This window comes from Apodemus sylvaticus, chromosome 10 (assembly GCF_947179515.1).
Source record: "Apodemus sylvaticus chromosome 10, mApoSyl1.1, whole genome shotgun sequence".
Classification (NCBI taxonomy): Eukaryota; Metazoa; Chordata; class Mammalia; order Rodentia; family Muridae; genus Apodemus; species Apodemus sylvaticus.
This window is the reverse complement of record NC_067481.1, coordinates 40,592,264-40,614,198: the sequence shown is the minus strand read 5'-3', so window position 1 is coordinate 40,614,198 and position 21,935 is coordinate 40,592,264. Positions and strand designations below refer to the sequence as shown.

General features: G+C 40.7%; 2 protein-coding genes across 6 annotated transcripts in view; both read left to right on the top strand.

The window, feature by feature from the left end:
- Positions 1-21,935, top strand: part of LOC127693540 (ribonuclease SLFN12-like) — a 200,824-nt gene that overhangs the window by 81,720 nt on the left and 97,169 nt on the right. The window lies entirely within an intron of this gene.
- Positions 630-21,935, top strand: part of LOC127693532 (ribonuclease SLFN12-like) — a 209,364-nt gene continuing 188,058 nt past the window's right edge. The window contains exons 1-4 of one of the 3 annotated variants that reach the window (XM_052194466.1): positions 630-804; positions 15,641-16,680; positions 17,956-18,069; positions 18,897-20,972. In XM_052194466.1, coding sequence (XP_052050426.1) covers positions 668-804; positions 15,641-16,680; positions 17,956-18,069; positions 18,897-19,549 — 1,944 coding nt within the window. In that variant the 5' untranslated portion in view covers positions 630-667 and the 3' untranslated portion in view covers positions 19,550-20,972. Of the gene's footprint in view, positions 805-15,640; positions 16,681-17,955; positions 18,070-18,896; positions 20,973-21,935 lie in introns of those variants that run through there. The other 2 variants (XM_052194468.1, XM_052194467.1) reach the window with 2 other exon arrangements.

Sequence of the window (21,935 nt, the reverse complement as noted above, 5' to 3'; positions counted from 1 at the left end):
ATGCCTAGTTTATAAACATCATGGGAAAGTTGTGTTTTAAAATAATATTTTAGCTGTTTATTTATTTCTATGTATTTTTTCTGCATATATGTCTATGCATCAATAGGAGTCACCATTTGGTAACTGGGTCCTCTGGAAGAATAGTAGCTCTTAAGTACTAAGACATCTCTCCAGGCCCAAGAAAATTATTTTTCTTGGCAGTCCCTCCATGCCCTTATAAGGATTCTGCAGATATCACTACTCACTGTCCAAGTGTGGAAAGCATGACTTCTCTTCCTGTAGTCTGTCATGACAAATAGGGGAGAAGAAGCCTTACTGCAAGATGGAAATTCTGAGCCCTACCTGGGATTCTGAGGACTAGACTAACTATAGATAGAAACCAAGATAGTCATTTTTAAGAATAAGTGACTATCATGGAAGAACCAACAAGATACATAAGACTGCACTAATTGAATTTAAAATAAATATTTGGAAAGGTCCAATACCAGACTTGCTAGGCAGAAAAAATATCAGTAAAATTGAAGAAAATACCAACAAAACCTTGAAGTTCATAGAGTATAAAAATGTCCAACACTGTGTAGAGCATTGTCATGAAGTCTAACACACTAATTCTTTCTGTCTACAGAATCTGAAGTTAGAAAGAGTTGAGAATATATTTGAAGAAACGATGATTGGAAACACCCCACAGCTGGAAAAAGATGTGAATCCACAGACATTCACAGAGCCCTGTGTTCAACTCAAGTGTCCAGGAAATATTCTTCAGAATGGACGGCATGCCAAGCCAGGAAGTTTGAAAGATTCACAGTATGTAAATTGATTGGTTTTTTGTCATAATTAGAAGAACAATGCTCAAATATGACTTCATAAGATCAGGGAAAATATCCCGAGAGAATGAAAAGAGAGCATCGGGGTTTCAGAACTTAGAAGTGACACCAGGAGAGAGATTTACAATGGAGAGCACCTACATTAAAAGAGGAGAAGGACTGTGCTGTACTTCCTGGAGAATGCTTTCCTGACAAATAGAAAGCTGTACCCTTGTATTTCTCTACCTGTCCTCCTTGCTCCCAGAAACAATAACTCTGAGACTTCTTCATATGATGATTTTTAATTCAAAACAATTGCATAAGGATTATATACAATCATTACAATAAATTTGATTATTTACAAAGTTACTATAACTCAGCACAAGCTACTGAATCCAGTTCAAACTTGTCTCAGCAGTCCCTGTCTTAGTTGGGTTTTACTGCTGTGAAGGAACACCATGGCCAAGGCATCTCTTATAAGAGCAAACATTTAATTGGGGCTTGCTTACAGTTTCAGAGATTCAGTCCATCGTCATCATGGTGGGAAGAAAGACAGGCATAGTGCTGGAGAAGCTTAGGGTGCTACATCTTGATCCAAAGCAGCCAAGAGAGGACTCTCTTCTATTCTGGGTTCCTCAGCTTGAGCACTAGGAGCCCCCAAAGCCCACCTACACAGTGACACAATTCCTCCAACAAGGATACATCTATTCCAAAAGGACACACCTCCTAATAGTGCCAATTCCCACGGGGCAAGCATATTCAAATGACTACATTTCACTCCCTGGCCTCCACAGGCTTTTTTAAATGCGTAAGTTTTGGGGGCCCATAACTAGCCATAGCATAATGCAAAATATATTTGTCCAACTTTAAAAAGTCTCCATAGTCTTTCGCAATCTTAACAATGTTTAAGAGTCTCAAGTTCAAAGTCTCATCCAAGAATCAGTGGATCTCTGAACTGTAATCACTGACAAAATCAAAAGGCAGATCTCATACATACAACAAAACAGGATATACATTATTATTCCAAAACATCATAGTAAGAAAATATTGGACCAAAGGAAGACAAAAAATTAACCACCTGGGCAACCTCTGCATTTCTAGGTCTGATATCCAACTCTTTGAGCTTGGTTGATTGCAAGAAACTTCTTTCTCTTGGCCTGGTTCCATTCCATAGAATCATCTGTAGCAGTTCCCAACTAAGAAGTCAAATAGTTCCCTGCAGCGGATGTACTTTCCTCGCTACCCACCCCAATGTTCTGAATTCCTGAATGAAAGAAATACACACTCAGCTTTTATATTATGATAAGCCTCAAACAACTCAAAGGCTGGGCCACTTCCTAGCCTCCAGGTGGCTCCACCTCCCTCTGAAATTCTCAAGTTATTACTTAATAAATCCTATATTCCATCTTTGCTTCAGTGCACCCAGTAGTGCACCTCTCTCAGGGCTGCTCTTCTCTGCTCCTACATGGTGGCTAAGCTTTCTGTCCTCCATCTTCTCAGGAGTGACCTTTCCTCTCCCTCTCCTTCTCTAGGCATGGTAGATCCCCTTCCTTCCTCCTTCCTCCTTCCCCCTTCCCCCTATCTTCCTTCTTCCTTCCTCCTTCCCCCTTCCCCCATCTTCCTTCCTCCTTCCCCCTTTCCCCTATCTTTCTTCCTCCTTCCCCCTTCCCCCTAACTTCCTTCCTCCGTCCTCCTTCCTCTTATCCCCTTCCCCCTTCCTCCTTCCCCCTTTCTCCTTCCCCCTTCCTCCTTCCTCCTTCCCCCTTCCCCCTTCCTCCTTGCCCCTTCCCCTTTCCCCCTTCCTCCTTGCCCCTTCCCCTTTCCCCCTTCCTCCATCCTCCTTCCCCCTTCCTCCTTCCTCCTTGCCCCTTCCCCTTTCCCCCTTCCTCCATCCTCCTTCCCCCTCCCCCCTTCCCCCTTCCTCCTTCCTCCTTCCCTCTTCCTCCTTCCTCCATCTTCCTTCCTCCTTCCCCCTTCCCCCTGCCTCCTTCCTCCTTCCCCCTTCGCCCTGCCTCCTTCCCACTTCCCCCATCCTCCCTCCTCCTTCCTCCTTCTTCCTCCTCCTTCCCCCTTCTTCCTTCCTCCTTCCTCCTTCCTCCATCTTCCTTCCTCCTTCCTCCTTCCTCCATCTTCCTTCCTCCTTCCTTCCTCCTCCCTCGGTCATTTGCCCAGGAATCCTAAAATTCCTGCCCTGTCCAAACATTGGCTGCCAGAAACTTTATTTACCAATCAGAACCAAGTGGGCACAGGGTTCCTCAGTGTCTTGCATACAGACATGCAGAATATTGTGCAATTGTGGGATCCCAAATTAACATAATACAAGCAGCATTAGACCAAACCCTCTAAATTTCCCCTTTTTTGTCCACTTAAAAAGGCCTTTTCTCTCAGGTATAAATTGAACATAATTATAAAAAATTATGCAAATTATAAGGTATAATATACACTTATAACATCCAGTTTATCATATTTGGCAATTTAGATACATTTCTCTATCATCTATTCTAACTTTAAGAGTTTACAATTCTATACCTGAATTATATTTTGATTTTAAATTGTATTACCATCTGAAAACCATCCTTTCAAATGTAGATAATTTTCCTGAATGTTAAGCAACATAAGTTTGTTATAAGACTATAATTAATCTTCAAGCCCATCAAAGATACAAGAATGAATTGAATATTACCTGAATATATAGGAAGCACAAAAACATAGCTTCCAAATCTTAAACAATTTGTAGAGACAGATGACTGCCTGGACATTATCTTATATTCCTCATAACATTGTTCAGCCTTCTGGCTCACAACCATCTAAAAGACCTTATGTGAAGCAGGAATTTTGAAGGACTAGCTTACTCTGTATTAGCAGAGCTAAGCTGTTGACTATTCTGCATCATGTGTCCTTTCCTGGACAATATTTTTTGTCTGCAGATGATTCTTGCTCAGTGGCTACCTTGCCACAAGTGGAACAACTCCTTATGGAGGTAATGATGCTCAGTATCTTCTTTGAAGTGTGAAGACATGGTTCACACTTCAGGAGCAGACATGGTTCCTAGTCAAAAGATCTACTAATAATGAAATGATTTTTTTCTTTCTGAGGGCTAGGATTTATTTTTATTGAAAAGGCAAGTAAAAGCACTTTATGATAAAATTAAAAATTTACATGGAATATATTTCAGATAAACACGTTAACATTGAATTTTCATGGAAAATTAAAGAGTAAAGTGGTAGACATGTAAAACACTGCTAAATTAATTGTAACATGGAATAGAAACATTTTATGATAGAATTGAAGATTTATGTGTAAAATATTTCTGATAAAATTGTATAAAAATGTAGAAAAACATATTAGAATTGAAGATTATCATGGAAAATTTTATATAGATTTAATAATGGTAGGCATAAAAGTATTCTTAAGTTGATTGAAAGTGGAATCATAAACATTTTCTGATAAACTTGAAAATTTACATGGAAAATATTTCTGAAAAAATTGAAGAAATATATAAAAAACATGTTAAAATTAAAGATTATCAGGGAAATTATACAAATGAAATGATAGGCATGAAGATAATTCTAAGTTGATTGAAGGTGGAATTATAAACATTTTCAGATAAAATTGAAGATTTACATGGAAAATATTTCTGGTTAAATTCAAGAAATAGATAGCAAACATGTTAGAATTGACTATTTCATGGAAAATTTTACATATAAAATAGTATATGTAAAGACTCTAAATTAATTGAAGGTGGAATTAGAAACATTTGTGATAAAATCAAAGATTCACATTGAAAACATTTCTGATAAAATAGAGGAAATATATAGACATTAAAATTGAAGATTATCATGAAAAAATGCAAATAAAATGGCAGACAGAAAAACATTACTAAATTAATTAAAAGGGAAATTACAAACATTTTCTGATAAAATTGAAGATTTACATGAGAAATATTTCGTTAGTCTATGTCTTTTTATTGGGGAGTTGAGTCCATTGATGTTAAGAGATATTAAGGAATAGTGACTGTTGCTTTCTGTTATTTTTATGTTTGTGTGGGTATCTTCTTTTGGGTTTGTTGGAAGAAGATACTTTCTTGCTTTTTCTAGTGTGTAGTTTCCCTCCTGTGTTGGCATTTTCCATCAGTTATCCTTTGTAGGGCTGGATTTGTGGACAGATACTGTGTAAATTTGGTTTTATCATGGAATATCTTGGTTTCTCTATCTATGATGATTGAGAGTTTTGTTGGATATAGTAACCTGGGCTGGCATTTGTGTTCTCTTAGGGTCTGTATGAGACCTGCCCAGGATCTTCTAGCTTTCATTATCTCTGGTGAGAAGTCTGGTATAATTCTGATAGGTCTGCCTTTATAAGTTTCTTGCCCTTTTTCCCCTTACTGCTTTTAATGTTCTTTCTTTGTTTAGTGAATTTGGTGTTTTGATTATTATGTGCTGGTAGGACTTTCTGTTCTGGTCCAGTCTGTTTGGAGTTCTGAAGGCTTCTTGTATGTTCATGGGCATCTCTTTCCCTAGGTTAGGGAAGTTTTCTTCTACAATTTTGTTGAAGATATTTACTGGGCCTCTAAGATGTAAATCCTCACTATCTTCTATACCTATAATCCTTAGGCTTGGTCTTATTGTGTTCTGGAGTTCCTGGATGTTTTGGGTTAGGAACTTTTTGCATTTTGCATTTCTTTGACTGTTGAGTCAATGTTTTCTATGGTATCTTCAGCACCTGAGGTTCTTTCTTCTAACTCATGTATTCTGTTGTTGATGCTTGCATCTATGACTCCTGGATTCTTTCCAAAGTTTTCTATCTCCAGAGAAGTCTCACTTTGTGATTTCTTTATTGTTTCTACTTCCACTTTTAGATCCTGGATGGTTTTATTCAGTTCCTTCACTTGATTGTTTGTGTTTTCCTGTAATTCTTTAAGGGATTTTTGTGTTTCTTCTTTAAGGGCTTTTGCCTGTTGACCCATGATCTCCTGTATTTCTTTAAGGAATTTTTGTGTTTCCTCTTTAAGGGCCTTTACCTGTTGTCCGATGTTCTCCTGTATTTCTTTAAGGGAGTTATTTAAGTCTTTCTTGAAGCCCTCTATCAGCATCATGAGATACAATTTTAAATCCAACTCTTGCTTTTCTGGTGTGTTGGGGTATCTGGGACTTGCTGTGGTGGGAGAACTGGGTTCTGATGTTGTCATGTTGCCTTTGTTTCTGTTGGTAGGGTTCTTGTGCTTGCTTTTCGCCATCTGGTTATCTCTGGTGCTACTTGGTATTGTTGTCTCTGGCTGGAATTTGTTCCTCCTGTGGGCCTGTAATCCTGTGTCCTTACTCCTCTGAGCTCAACAGTGAAAACACTGCTAAGAGATCTCTCTCTCCTGACTGGCTATGCACAGAAAGCAGTGGAGTTTCCCAGCTCCCTGGTGCAAATGGCAGTGGGAAGACGTCCTTCCCAGCTGCTCCATTGATCTTATGTCCTGTGTACTCCTAGCTGGTCCCCTCCAGAGAGAAGGTGATGATCTCACCTCTGAGCTCAGAAGTGAAAGCACTACTGGGAAGATCACTCTTTCCTGGTATGCTGTGCACAGAAGGCTGTGGAGTCTCCTGGCTCTCTGGTGCAATGGTGGTGGGAAGACTTCTGTCCCAGCTGCTCCACTGATCTTATGCCCTGTGTGCTCCTAGCTGGTCCCCTCCATAGAGAAGGTGGAGATCTCACCTCTGCTCTCAGATGTGAAAGCACTGCTGGGAGATCTCTCTTTCCTGGTGGGCTATGCACAGAAGGCTGTGGAGTTTCCAGGCTCTTTGGTGCAAATGGCGGTGGGAAGACCATGAAGTGAGTTTAAATTTCATTTTCTGTGGATCTCTGATGCTTTTGAAGACTGTGTATACAGTATAGCTGAACTGTTAAAACTTGACTACTCTTTGCTATTTACTATTTGAATAATACTGAACACATTTTATTATCATTAAATCAGAGTCTAATATTACCATGAGTTTACTATCTGGCCCTTAACTTGCATTATTTAATCATTCTAAACAGTATGTAATAGCAGCTATTAGAAGAACTGGGTCTAAACCTTGTATTCTTAAATAAGTTGAAAAGGCACAATGCCGGACTGGAGAGATGGCTCAGTGGTTAAGAGCACTGACTGTCAGTTCTTCCAGAGGTCCTGAGTTCAAATCCCATCAACCACACAGTGGCTCACAACCATCTGTAATGAGACCTGATGCCCTCTTCTGGAGTGTCTGAAGACAGCTGCCATGTACTTATATGTAATAAATAAATCTTTAAAAAAAAAAATAAAGAACTGTTTAGCTGGGTGGTGGTGGCACATGCCTTTAATCCCAGCACTTAGGAGGCAGAGGCAGATGGATTTCTGAGTTCGAGGCCAGCCTGGTCTACAGAGTGAGTTCCAGGACAGCCGGGGCTACAAGAGAGAAAACCTGTCTCAGAAAAAAAAGAAAGGCACAATGCCTATCTAACAAAATTATTTTTAAATGTGAGTCAATATATAAAAATTTACACCAATGACAACCTTAAAACTATATTAATATATTAATTGTGTACCTGTGTAAGAAAATATAACTTTAATTCTTCATCAAAATGTAAAAAGCTTACATGATTATGGCAATGAAATGTTTTGTTTAAGAGTAAATTTAGTAGTCCTTTCTCATTTACCTAATTTCTTATAAAATTACTCTGTCCCCCCTTTTTCCTTTCAACCCCCTTCCCCTTATCTAAGAGAGGATAGAGAAGAGGAAAAGAAAGACAGAAATCCCCAAGTCTAAGCTCTCTATTTAGTTTCCCCCTGTTCAAAATTATGACCACTGTGAAATTATTTCTTAAAATGACAACCTATTTATAATTTATAAAATAACCATAACCAGACACTCACAACCAAGGAATATGAATGATGAGTCTCCATGGCATGTTCCTGCTGAATAGGGACAATGAATTTTTTAAGGGCTGGGGAAGGAGTGGCCTTTCCTTTCCCTCTCCTTCTCCAGGCATGGTGGATCTTCTTCTTCCTTCCTCCTTCCTCAATCCCTTACCCAGGAATCCTAAAAGTCCTGCCTCTGCCTGCCCTGCCCAGACATTGGCTGCCAGTAACTTTGTTTTCCAATCAAAGCCAAGTGGGAGCAGGGTCCCTCAGTGTCTTGTATGGGGACATGTGTATTTGTGTGCAATTTGGGGAGCCCAAATTAACATACTACAGGTAGCATTAGACCAAACCTACTACAAGAGCTTTCCTCAGCAGGTGCCCATGGCTCTGGCATTTCTAACATCTCAGTATTTCACAAGATCTTTACAAGTTCTGAATTGTAGTTCATTTGAGATAAAAAGTCAAAGTGAAAAAAACATGTCATAATAACACCTATCATAATATAACTACCCCTTATGAAACTGCAAAAGAATAAACAATAGGCTTACTAGGATGGGAGCTTGCCATTAGGTCACCACTCACAGTATTGCATTTAATATCCTTTGGCAAAGGATTTAAGCCCATTCTCGTTCCATGTTCCCCTTTAACATTTGACCCAGAAATGTTGTGTTTTTTTCTTTCTAAGCTAATTATGCTTGACAAAAAATGTTCTTCATGAGAATAAACAAGAGGACAAAGTCTATGCTGGGCTTTTTTGAAACTTCTGTTGTCAATGCAATAATCTGAATCTCTTCATCTTATCCTCTTGCAGACTCATCACAACAGTTAAAAAAGCAGTAACATTCTTCACCAAAACATCATGAGAATAATCTCTAGGCAACATAGTAAAATTCCACTCCTCTGAAACCTCTTAAACCAGGCCCCAAAATTAAAATCACCCTCAGCTCCAATGTCTTTCACATTTCTAATACTATGGCCAATTAAGCCCCACTTAAAGCATTCCATTGCCTTCCCAACTCAAAGTTCCAAAATCCACATTTCTCCAAATAACAACTTGGTCAAAGCTATCACAGCAATACTCAGTCTCTAGTACCAACTTCTTATTTTGGGGTTTATTGCTGTGAAGAGACACCGCAACCAAGGTAACACTTATAAAGGACAACATTTCATTGGAGTGGGCTTACATTTTCAGAGGTTCGGTTATCATGATAGTGAAAAGCATAGCAGCATGCAGGCAGACATGATCCTGAAGGCCAGTAGTTCTACATTTTTTTTATTCGATGTATTCTTTACTTACATTTCAAATGATTTCCCATTTTCTGGGTCCCCAATCCCCACAAGTCCCATAAGCCCTCTTCCCTCCCCCTGTTCCACCACCAACTCCTTCCCGCTTCCCTGTTCTGGTATTTCCCTATACTGTTGCATTGAGTCTTTCCAGAACCAGGGGCCACTCCTCTGTTCTTTTTGGACATCATTTAATATGTGGATTATTTCTTGGGTATTCCAAGTTTCTAGGTTATTATCCACTTATCAGTGAGTGCATACCATGACTGATCTTTTGAGACTGGATGACCTCACTTAGTATGATGTTCTCCAGCTCCATCCATTTGTCTACGAATTTCATGAATTCATTGTTTCTAATGGCTGAATAGTACTCCATTGTGTAAATATACCACATTTTTTGTATCCATTCCTCTGTTGAGGGACACCTTGGTTGTTTCAGCTTCTGGCTACTACAAATAGGGCTGCTATGAACATAGTGGAGCATGTGTCCTTATTACATGCTGGGGAATCCTCTGGGTATATGCCCAGGAGTGGTATAGCAGGGTTCTCTGGAAGTGCCATGCCCAGTTTTCTGAGGAACTGCCAGACTGATTTCCAAAGTGGTTGCACCATCTTACAATCCCACCAGCAGTGGAAGAGTGTTCCTCTTTCTCCACATCCTAGTCAGCACCTGCTGTCTCCTGAGTTTTTGACCTTAGCCATTCTGACTGGTGTGAGGTGAAATCTCAGGGTTGTTTTGATTTGCATTTCCCTAATGATTAATGATGTTGAACATTTCTTAAGTTGTTTCACAGCCCTCCGAAATTCTTCATGTGAAAAATCTTTGTTTAGTTCGGTACCCCACTTTTTAATGGGGTTATTTGGTTCTCTAGGTTCTACCTTCTTGAGTTCTCTGTATATATTAGATATTAGCCCTCTGTCAGATTTAGGGTTGGTGAAGATCCTTTCCCAATCTGTTGGTTGACGTTTTGTCCTTTTGACAGTGTCCTTTGCCTTACAGAAACTTTATAGTTTTATGAGGTCCCATTTGTCAATTCTTGATCTTAGAGCATAAGCTATTGGTGTTCTATTCAGGAACTTTTCCCCTGTGCCCATGTCCTCAAGGGTCTTCCCCAGTTTCTTTTCTATTAGTTGCAGTGTGTCAGGTTTTATGTGGAGGTCCTTGATCCACTTGGAGTTGAGCTTAGTACAAGGAGATAAGAATGGATCGATTCGCATTCTTCTGCATGCTGACCTCCAATTGAACCAGCACCATTTGTTGAAAAGACTATCTTTTTTCCACTGGATGCTTTCAACTCCTTTGTCAAAGATCAAGTGACCATAGGTGTGTGGGTTCATTTCTGGGTCTTCAATCCTATTCCATTGATCCGCTTGCCTGACATTGTACCAATACCATACCATTTTTTATCACTATTGCTCTGTAGTAAAGTTTGAGGTCTGAGATACTGAATCCCCCTGAAGTTCTTTTACTGTTGAGAATAGTTTTAGCTATCCTGGGTTTTTTGTTATTCCAGATGAATTTGAGCATTGCTCTTTCTAGCTCTATGAAGAACTGGGTTGGGATTTTGATGGGGATTGCATTGAGTCTGTAGATTGCCTTTGGCAATATGGCCATTTTAACTTCCTGCCAATCCATGAGCATGGAAGATTTTTCCATTTTCCGAGATCTTCTTCAATTTCCTTCTTCAGAGATCTGAAGTTCTTGTCATATAGGTCTTTCACTTGTTTGGCTAGAGTCACCCCAAGATACTTTATGCTGTTTGTGGCTATTGTGAAGGGTGTCATTTCCCTAATTTCTTTCTCAGTCTGCTTATCCTTTGAGTATATAAAGGGTACTGATTTGCTTGAGTTAATTTTGTAGCCAGCCACTTTGCTGAAGTTGTTTATCAGCTGTAGGAGTTCTCTAGTAGAATTTTTTGGGTCACTTAAGTATACAATCATATCATCTGCAAATAGTGATAGTTTGACTTCTTCCTTTCCAATTTGTATCCCTTTGACCCTTATGTTGTCTAATTGCTCTAGCTAGGACTTCAAGAACTGTATTAAAAAGATATGGAGAGAGGAGGCAGCCTTGTCTAGTCCCTGATTTTAGTGGGATTGCTTGAAGTTTCTCTCCATTTAGTTTGATGTTGGCTACCGGTTTGCTGTATATTGCTTTTACTATGTTTAGATATGGGCCTTGAATTACTGTCCTTTCCAAGACTTTTAGCATGAAAGGATGCTGAATTTTGTCAAATGCCTTTTGAGCATCTAATGAAATGATCATTATATGCTGGTTTTTTTCTTTGAGTTTGTTTATGTAGTGGATTGCATTGATGGATTTCCTTATATTGAACCATCCCTGCATCCCTGGGATGAAGCCTACTTGATCATGGTGGATGATCATTTTGATGTATTCTTGAATTCGGTGGGCAAAAATTTATTGAGTAATTTTGCATCAATATTCATAAGGGAAATTGGCCTGAAGTTCTCTTTCTTAGTTGGATCTTTGTGTGGTTTTGGTATCAGCATAATTGTGGCTTCATAGAAGGAGTTGGGTAGTGTTCCTTCTGTTTCTATTTGGTGGAATAGTTTGAAGAGTATTGGTGTTAAATCTTCATTGAAGGTCTGATAGAATTCTGCACTGAAACCATCTGGTCCTGTGCTTTTTTTGGTCGGAAGGCTATCTATGACCCCTTCTATTTTTTTAGGGGTTATGGGTCTGTTTAGATACTCTATTTGATCCTGGTTTAATTTTAGTATTTGGTATCGGTCTAAGAAATTGTCCATATCCTCCAGATTCTCCAGTTGTGTTGAGTACAGGCTTTTGTAGTAGGATCTGATGATTTTTTGAATTTCCTCAGTTTCTGTTGTAATATCTCCCTTTTCATTTCTAATTTTGTTAATTTGGATACTTTCTCTGTGCCCTTTGGTCAGTCTGGCTAAGGGTTTATCTATCTTGTTGATTTTTTCAAAGAACCAGCTCCTGGTTTTGTTGATTCTTTATATGGTTCTCTTGGTTTCTACTTGATTGATTTCAGCTCTGAGTTTGATGATTTCCTGTCTTCTCCTCCTCCTGGGTGAATTAGCTTCTTTTTGTTCCAGGGCTTTCAGTTGTTCCGTTAATCTTCTAGTGTATGCTCTCTCCAATTTCATTTTGGAGGCACTCAAAGCTATGAATTTTCCTCTTAGCACTGCTTTCATTGTGTCCCATAGATTTGTGTATGTTGTGCCTACACTTTCGTTAAATTCTAAAAAATCTTTGATTTCTTTCTTTATTTCTTCCTTTACCAAAGTATCATTGAGTAGAGTATTGTTCAGTTTCCATGTATGTGTGGGCTTTCTGTTGTTTTTATTGTTATTAAATACCACTTTTACTCCATAGTGATCTGATAGGAGGCATGGGATTATTTCAATCTTCTTATATTTGTTGAGGTCTGTCTTGTGACCAACTATGTGATCGATTTTGGAAAAGGTACCATGAGGTGCTAAGAAAAAGGTATAATCTTTTGCTTTGGGATGAAAAGTTCTATATTTAGCTGTTAAATCCAATTGGTCCAAAGCTTCAGTTAGTTTCACTGTCTCCCTGTTTAGTTTCTGTTTTCCTGATCGGTCCATTGATGAGAGTGGAGTGTTGAAGTCACCTACAATTATTGTGTTAGGTACAATGTGTGCTTTGAGCTTTAGTAAAGTTTCTTTTATGAATGAGGGCGCCCTTGTATTTGGAGCATAAATGTTCAGGGTTGAGAGTTCTTCTTGTTGGATTTTTCCTTTGACCAGCAAGAAGTGACCTTCCATGTCTCTTTTGATGACATTATGTTGAAAGTCAATTTTATCTGATATTAAAATGGCAACTCCAGCTTGTTTTCCGAGACCATTTGCTTGTAGAATTGTCTTCCAGCCTTTTACTCTAAGGTAGTTTTTGTCTTTGACACTGAGGTGTGTTTCCTGTATGCAGCAAAATGTAGGGTCCTGGTTACATAACCAGTCTGTTAGTCTATGTCTTTTTATTGGGGAACTGAGTCCATTGATGTTAAGAGATATTAAGGAGTAGTGGCTATTGCTTCCCATCATTTTTTGATGTTAATTTTATACTAGTGTGGTTATCTTTTTTTGGGTTTGATGAAAGAAGCTTAATTTCCTGCTTTTTCCAGGGTATAGTTTCCCTCGTTGTAATGGTGTTTTCCCCCTATTATCCTTTGTAGGGCTGGGTTTGTGGAAAGATATTGTGTACATTTGGTTTTGTCATGGAATATCTTGGTTTCTCCATCTATAGTGATTTAGAGTTTCACTGGGTATAGTAGTTTTGGCTGGCATTTGTGTTCTCTTAGAGTCTGCATGAGCTCTGCCCAGGATCTTCTAGCTTTCATGGTCTCTGGTGAGAAGTCTGGCGTAATTCTGATAGGTTTTCCTTTATATGTTACTTGCCCTTTTTCTCTTACTGCCCTAAGTATTCTCTCTTTGTTTAGTAAATTTGGGGTTTTGATTATTATGTGATGGGAAGTATTTCTGTTCTGGTCCAGTCTGTTTGGAGTTCTGTAGGCTTCTTGTATATTCATGGGCATCTCTCTCTTTAGGTTAGGGAAGTTTTCTTCCATAATTTTGTTGAAGATATTTGCTGGCCCTTTAAGTTGTAAATCTTCACTCTCATCAATGTCTATAATCCTTAGATTTGGCTTTCTCATTGTGTCCTGGATTTCCTGGATGTTTTGGGTTACACGCATTTTGCATTTTGCATTTTCTTTGACTGTTGAGTCCACGGTTTCTATGGTATCTTTGGCATCTGAGATTCTTTCTTCTATCTCTTGTATTCTGTTGTTGATATTTGCATCTATGGTCCCTGATTTCTTCCCCAGGTTTTCTATCTCCAAAGATGTCTCTCTTTGTGCTTTCTTAGTTATTTCTACTTCTGTTTTCAGATCCTGGAAGTTTTTGCTCAGTTCTGTCATTTGCTTGTTTGTGTTTTCCTCTAATACTTTGAAAGATTTTTGTGTTTCCTCTTTCATGACTTCTGCCTGTTGATCAAACTTCTCCTGTATTTTTTTAAGTGAATTTTGCATTTCCTCCTTATTGGCTACAAACTTCTGACCCATATTGTCTTGAATTTCTTTAAGTGATTTTTGTGTTTCCCTTGTAAGGGCTTCTAGCTTTTGAACATTTTTCTCCTGAATTTCTTTAAGAGATTTATTTATGTCCTTCATGTGTTCCTCTAACAGCATCCTTACCAGTGCTTTTAAATCCAGCTCTTGTTTTTCTGGTGTGTTGGGATATCCAGGACTTGCTATTGTTGGAGAAATGGGTTCAGATGCTGCCATAATGCCTTGGTTTCTGTTAGCAACATTCCTACCCTTGCCTTTAGCCATCTAGTTCTCACTGGTGTTAGATGGTCTTATTGTCACTGGCTGGTGCCACAACCTACTGTGGACCTTTAGGGCTATTTCTGAGACACTGGATGACTGGGTTTCCTCTGGCACAGATTACTGATATGCTGCCTTCCTCTTTTGTGCCTTTGGAGCCCTGCTCAGTCTTGCCTCAAAAAAATGTTATACTTGGGTTGTCAAGGTGAACCAGGTGTTCTCAGACTGCTCTGTTATGGAGCAAAGATGGTGAATGGGAGGTCACCCTCTGTTGATTCTCACGTAGGATACAGGCCCCACGACCAACCAACTTGCAGATAAACCGCCTATGTTCTCAGGTCCTGAGCGCAGGCAGACCCCTGGAAATTTGCACCCCCAGAGATCTTAAGCTCAGGATCATACAGTACCTAGTGATGTTTTTCTGCCCTAGCAGGCCACAAGGATGGCCAAGGGAGTAGCTCCCTCTGCTATTCTCTGCAAAGGATACAGGCCCCACGACCAACCAGCTGGCAGATGAACCACCCGTGTGCTCAGATCCTGGGCACAGGCAGACCTCTGGCTGTTTGCACCCCCAGAGATCTAAAGCTTGGGGTGATACAGTACCTAGTGACACTCTTCTGCTCCAGCAGGCAGAGAATATGGCCACAGGGATTTTCTCCCTCTGCTGGTCTCCAGGCAGGACACAGGCCCCATGCCCGGCGGACTGGCAGACAAACCACCTATGTGCTCAGTTCCTGAGTGCAGGCAGACCTCTGGTGGCTTGCACCCCCAGAGATCTAAAGCTCAGTGTGATACAGTACCTAATGAAGCTCTTCTGCTCCAGCAGGCAGCGAATATGGCCGCGGGGATTCTCTCCCTGTGCTGGTCTCCAGGCAGGACACAGGCCCCACGCCCAGAGGTCTGGCAGATGAACCTCCTATGTGCTCAGTTCCTGAGCGCAGGCAGACCCCTGGCGGTTTGCACCCCCAGAGATCTAAAGCTCAGGGTGATACAGTAACTAGTGAAGCTCTTCTGCTCAGGCAGGCAGCGAATTTGGCTACATTTTGATCCTAAAGCCAGCAGGATGGGACTCCCTTCCGCCCTGGACAGAGCTTGAACAATAGGAGCCTTCAAAGACCCTTACACAGTAACACACTTCCTCCAACAAGGCACTCCTTTTCCAATAAGGCCACACTTCCAACAAGTGCCACTTTCCATGGGCCAAGGATATTCAAACCACCACCATCCCTAAATAAATATCACATATGACTTTCATATTGCTTATCCAGAGCACCTGAGAGGGTTGTACTCTGTGTGTGGTAAAGCAGAACTAAGGACTAAGCACTAAGACTCTGTCTGTCTTCCAGGAAAGGATTTCATCTGAGAAGCAGAGACAGTGATTGGAAAAGGAACATCTCTGTGGATCAGGACACAGACTATGCTGAACTGGTTCTGTCTGTAGGAGAAATGACACTTGGAGAGAAGAATAGGAATTCAATGAAAGATAGTCAACGGAGACGAAAAGAAGCCAAAAACATCTTACAGGCTGTGTGTGCACTGCTGAATTCTGGAGGGGGTGTGGTCAAGGCCCACATTAAAAATAAAAACTACAGCTTCACCAGAGATGGAATAGGACAGGATTTGGTAAAATCCTTGCCCAGTATCCTGAATCTTCCTCATAAATATCTAGACTACATGCAGCACAAAGACTACTTTTTCACTTTTGTGAAACCATGGAAGCCGAATCACAAAGGTCCAGGAATCACCACCTTGAGAACCAACTTGTACCAGAGACGCATCTCATCCTCGCATGAACTGACATCAGCTGCTGCACTGCACTTCCTCAGATCCAGACCAAGCTCACCTGGAAAAATCATCCATAATGAATTACTAAATGAATGTCTTAACTTATTTAACAGAGACTGGCTTGCCTATGAGGAGACATTCTGTTTCACTAAATCCACACATGCTGAAGTAAAATTGACTCCCAAGGAAAAGATTTTTCCTAAAAAAGAGATTTTAGAGATTCTCCCTCAAACTGTTTCTGCATTTGCAAACACTGATGGGGGATATTTGTTCATTGGTTTGGATGGCAAAACCCAGAAAATTATTGGTTTTAAAGCAGAGGAGAGCGATCTCATGCTTCTAGAAAGTGAAATTGAAAAGTGCATAAGACAGCTGCCTGTCACTCACTTCTGTGAGGAGAAGGAGAACATAAAGTACACATGCAAATTCATTGAAGTACACAAATCCGGAGCCGTGTGTTCATATGTGTGTGCACTCAGAGTGGAGAGATTCTGCTGTGCAGTGTTCGCTGCAGAGCCCGAATCCTGGCATGTGGAAGACAGCTGTGTGAAGAGGTTTACCACAGAGGAATGGGTGAAGCGCCAGATGGATCCCAGAGCAGGTTGATGAACAGAGATTAATAATAAGTTTAATTAATAATTTAATTAATAATAAGCTAACGTGTTGGAAGATGCTTTCTGGGCTTGGGCACGCTGAAAACGCCTCATATATCAACAGCTAGTTTATTAATCTCTGGTTCCCTATGGAAAGTATATTCATGACTTTCAATAGTTCTATGAGCTGCTTCCTTCACAATGGCCAAGTCTGACACAGTCTGCCTCTCCAGTAGCTGGAACTGGAACAGGAGCAGGGAGAAGCCAGGCCTCACAATACACTTCAAGGGTCTTGTCACCTGCCACAGCAGGTTAAGCTGCATCCCTGCCAAGTCTCAGGTCAGGGGACAATGCTGCCTGCCCTTCTTGCTGCAGCAGAACAGTGAGAGTGTCGTCCTGTCCTAGCCTCATGGCTCGCCCATTTCCATCAGAAAGCTGAGCAGTGCAGCCTTGCATGCACACTGTCCTTCCTGGGCACTGATCTTCACACAGCCACACAGAGTTGCCCATCCAGCTCCTCTTGTCTCTCTCCAGACCATTGCTAGCTTGCTTGTCCCAGTCTCTTGTACAGCAAGGCTTCTGTAGCCCACCCTATGCCCTAATCTCAGTTCTCTGGTTTCATTCTGGCTTTAGGACATGAAGACCTCATGTGAACTCACACCAGAACATTACAGTCTCTGAAAACGCAAGCTTCCCAGACTCTTTACAAAGTCATTCCCGAGCAGGCTTCCTGCCTTCTAGATTCAGCTATTTTTAACATAAGCCAAACCTGCTGACATGTCTTAGTTGGGAGAATGCTTGCCTAGCTTGCAAGAAGCTCTGGCTACAATCCCCTGTGCTGCATAAAACCCTAAAACTAGGCATGGTAGTGCCCTTGTGATGCAAAAGCTTTGGAGGCAGATGCAGGTAGATCAGAAATTCAGTCATCCTTAGCTACGTAGTGACTTTGGGGCCAGCCTGGGCTATATGAGACCCTATCTCAATTTAAAAAAAAAAAGAAAGAAAACGTGAACTAAAATATACTCATCTAATTGTTAATACATGTATTAACAAATGTATTAATGTATTATTAATACATTCTTAGCATCCTTCTACAGCTATGTTTTATTGAGGGTAGTACAATGTAGTTCAGTATCATCAGAGTCTAATTTGGTCGTTTCTTGTTGACCTTATAATCTGACTCCATTTTCTATTAAAAACACAGGTTTCAATTGCGACTTTTAATGTGCTTTGCAAGAGTTAATGGATTTCTGGAAAATTTAAAATTAGCTTTGTCTTCTCAGGTTTTTCCAAGCAAGAAAAACACACTCTTCAATCAAGCAGCCCGTCACAAGGTCCCCATAGCTGCTTTCCATATGATGACCCTGATGCTCCTCAACACAGTGCTCCCCTTCCAGGTACTTTCACCCTGGCTGCCTAGGTCGGGTGCTGTGACCAGGTTCCAGCCTTCTTGCACAACAGGGCTCTGTGCTGAAAGGTGTCTCCAGGCTTCCTCCTGCACTGGGAGTGTTACTTGATTTCAGGTCTCTCAAGTATCTTAGTATACACACACACACACACACACAGAGAGAGAGAGAGAGAGGGGGGGGATAGCACCTGGCAAAATGTGACATTCTCAGATAGGGGAACAAACAAAAGAAATGTCCTCTGTAATTCAGGCCTGCCAGATAGAAGTTGAGAGTGTCCCTTCAAATTCCTTTACTCTCGATAAGACTTTGAAGAACTGTATGCTACTTATGGCTAGAACTGCCAGTTTCTGCTCAACAGGGAAGCCTAGTCCCCCTTGTAGTCCTCTCTGAGGCAGCCTCTCCCCATCCCTGGAGCCCTGGGAATGTGTTCTGTTCCCTCCTTTGCTCTGAGGACCCTCCCCGTTTCACCATGCTTTTCGCCTGTTTCATCACCTGACTTTTCTCTCCTCAGCTTTAGTCTGCCCTTTGCTCTCCTGACTCTTCTCATCCATGGAGTTCCCCCAAGCAAGTCTCTGATGCGCATGTCATGGAAAAGGCAGGACTGTGGGAGGTCATCTGCTTCCATGGTCCTTCTTTGGCAGTTTGAGTTTCTAAGTCCCCCTTGCACCTGCCTCCCTCCAGTTCTTGAATCAGTGTTTGGTATCTTGTGTGTTGGGATGCAAAGTGTGGGATTTACAAACTGCTGGGTGAGGTGTCACACGCGACATTCCTGGCATTTTACTTTTATAATCTGTTATGTTTCTTTTCTTGTCTAGTGATATCTGGAAAGGTGATACGCTCTCCAGAAGCCCTCTGCATGAAACCTTTCTTACCACATGAAGGCTATGAGCAGTTCCTCCTGACAGAGTTGTGCTCGCTTCCTAAAGGAACACTGGTCATCTCTAAGAGCTGGGCTTTGGATCTGGGCTTGCAAGAGAAGCAGGGAGTCATCTGTGATGTGCTTCACGGTTCCCAGGACAGTCTCCTGACGCTGCACGGCTTTGTCTGTGGAGATGAGGACCTGGAAGTCAACAGCGCTCTTCTGAGGAAACTAGGGGCCGAGTTAAAGGGCTATTATAAACAAATTGCCCTAACCTTAAAGCAGACGTTGGTAAACCAGGGTGGTTACACTGGGAAAATAGGTATCGTGACAAAGATAACATACTTGGGTCATAAGGCCGTGTGTCTTTATGATTCTAGCTCGAAAATACGTTACCCACGCAAATATTATCTGACAACTAAGACAGTAAAGGACTTAGAAAAAGCTCTTGCTGAAATCTTAGGAGGTCATGAGTCTTTCTACAGTTTACCCAGGAAAAACTGTAGCAATCATTCTATCTCTTCGTTTCTAAAGGCATGCAATTATATAGTTTATTTTTCAAGAAATGTATTACCTCATATTCGAGCCTGGCTTCACGTAAAAAAATGAAGTATAGCACAATGATATTTTAAAGTATGTAAGTGCTGGGCGGTGTTGGTGCATGCCTTTAATCCCAGCACTTGGGAGGCAGAGGCAGGCGGATTTCTGAGTTCGAGGCCAGCCTGGTCTACAGAGTGAGTTCCAGGACAGCCAGGGCTATACAGAGAAACCCTGTCTCGGAAAAAAAAAAGTATGTAAACGATAATGTTCTCCAATTCTATAAAAATACAGAAAATATGACTTTGAGCTTCGGAGGAATGGAAACCAAATTCTGGAAAAGGGATTGCCATTGAAGATGTCAATGACAAATTATAGCATTAATAATGTGTTCCTGAGCCATGCATGTGCCTTTGATTCCTGCACCTGGAGGGAGGCATGGCATCCTGGTCTATGTAAAGTTCCAGGGCAGCCAGAGTTATGCAGTGAGAGCTTTTCTCAAAATTTATTAATTAATTACATAATTAATTAATAATGCATGTCCCTCCTTATCTGTATAACCACTCCTCACTGATGAAATGCATGGTGCCTTTAATTTATGGGAGACACTCTTTGTAGAGAAGTCAGTAAAGAAAATGTTGAAATAGGTGGTCTGATACGGAAATGTTTTTGTCCTGTTTTTGCTATCCAGTCTTGTGTGTTTTTACTGTTTAATACTTGATTTGTATGTGGCAACCTGAGGGAAGGCTCCCTCATGTCCAAAACTTCTCACATGTCCAAAATCATAAAAGCGAAGGTCAGATTATGCAGAGATTAAATGCGGACTCCTCACAACATCATTTATTAAATAGAAGAGATTTCCAGAAAGGTCAAAGAGATATGGAAACTGAGTACAATGATTTTCAGTGAGGAGAGTACATTCTGTCTTAAAGGAGAGCATTGTATCTCTTGAATGTATGACAGTCCACAGGTCTTAGGCCATGATAGCAGTCTCTATGGGGCTATAGATGGCATCTATTTTTCTGTTTGTAAGATAATTTTCTATGAAGTATTGATAATAGGATTTCAAGATGTTGATATTGTTTGTTTAGGGTTTGATTGTTGTATTCTTCACATTCATGTGGTCATGTTGTTTGTGCTATAGATAAAACATGAAAAGGTATTTACAGCACTGAGTTTACATGTGAGAATTATGCATTAATTGAAATGTTGGTATTTCCTTCATAAAGGAAGAAATGTCTTTATTGTACATCTACGTTTGTGAAGGATAAAAATTCTCAACATTTTGCCCTTAGCGGCTATTGTATACGCAGTGGTGACCTGTTGTGACTTTTGATGGAGCTCATCAAAAGACTGGTTGTCCTTCATAAGAGTTCTCCTGATGTAGGCTATGAGATGGGTGCTCACAGACGCCAGTCATCTTTAGCCATGTTCTGTTATGATATATTTCTTTATCAATATGATTTATTCTTAAAATATAGTTCATTTTTATCTACTCTGTTCTCAGGTCTGTGTCTTTATGAATACGATTCTTTTGCTTGTATCTTTATTCGGCAAAGCTTCATTGTTCTATCAGGGAAGTTACACTTAACAAAATTTGGATGACAAACAAAGGTTCTGCCATTTTGCCATTTTAATATGTTTCTAAAATAATGATCTTTACAAAACGTTATCAAATTCTCCTAAAGAATTCTGATTGTTTTCCAGGATAATGTTTTCAGGTTTTGGGGTTTTCAATGTTTTGATGACTAGGGATTGTGGTTTTCAGAATTTTGACTTAGACCTTTGAAGACCAAGGAAGTAAAAAGACACATTATCATACTGCATAAGCACCTCGTGACACCTGTCACAGTAGCTGGACTAGAGGACACCCTACCATTCTGCCTCCACACAACAGCCACTGGGGCTGAGACACCTTAGAAACACTTGTAGGTGGGGGTGACATCTGTGTGAGATCATGAGAGTAGGTGGGTACATCATGGACGACCTAGGAAGTTGTTGCAGTTTCAAGGGTGAGGGAACTCACGGGAGGATCATTGGCAGAGAGTTTCACAAAAGCAGCAGCTGTCTGCTTAATGACAGCCTCTTTGGGTGACAGGTCAGGAGCTGGATTAATATAGGAAAATAGAAATCAGGAACCGAATAAAAGATGGCTTTAATTGTGTGGAGAAGAGAAGTGGAACAGGAAAGGTCCATGGAGTTAGTGGCGATGACATGCTTGGCAGAAGGGTCAGGTTTTCAGGAAAATTGGAAATCCTTAGGTGAAGAATTATGTGTGAGGGACAATGAGATGGCTCACAGGATAAAGGTATCTGCCACCTTGCCTGAAGGCCTGAGCTCCAATCTCAGGGATCTACATAGTTTGACTTCATCAGAGGCTTTCCTTTTGCGAAGCCTGATGCACCTGAATGCTGTTTCCCATTGGAAACTCTAGTGCTGTTTCCAATCATTGGGATAT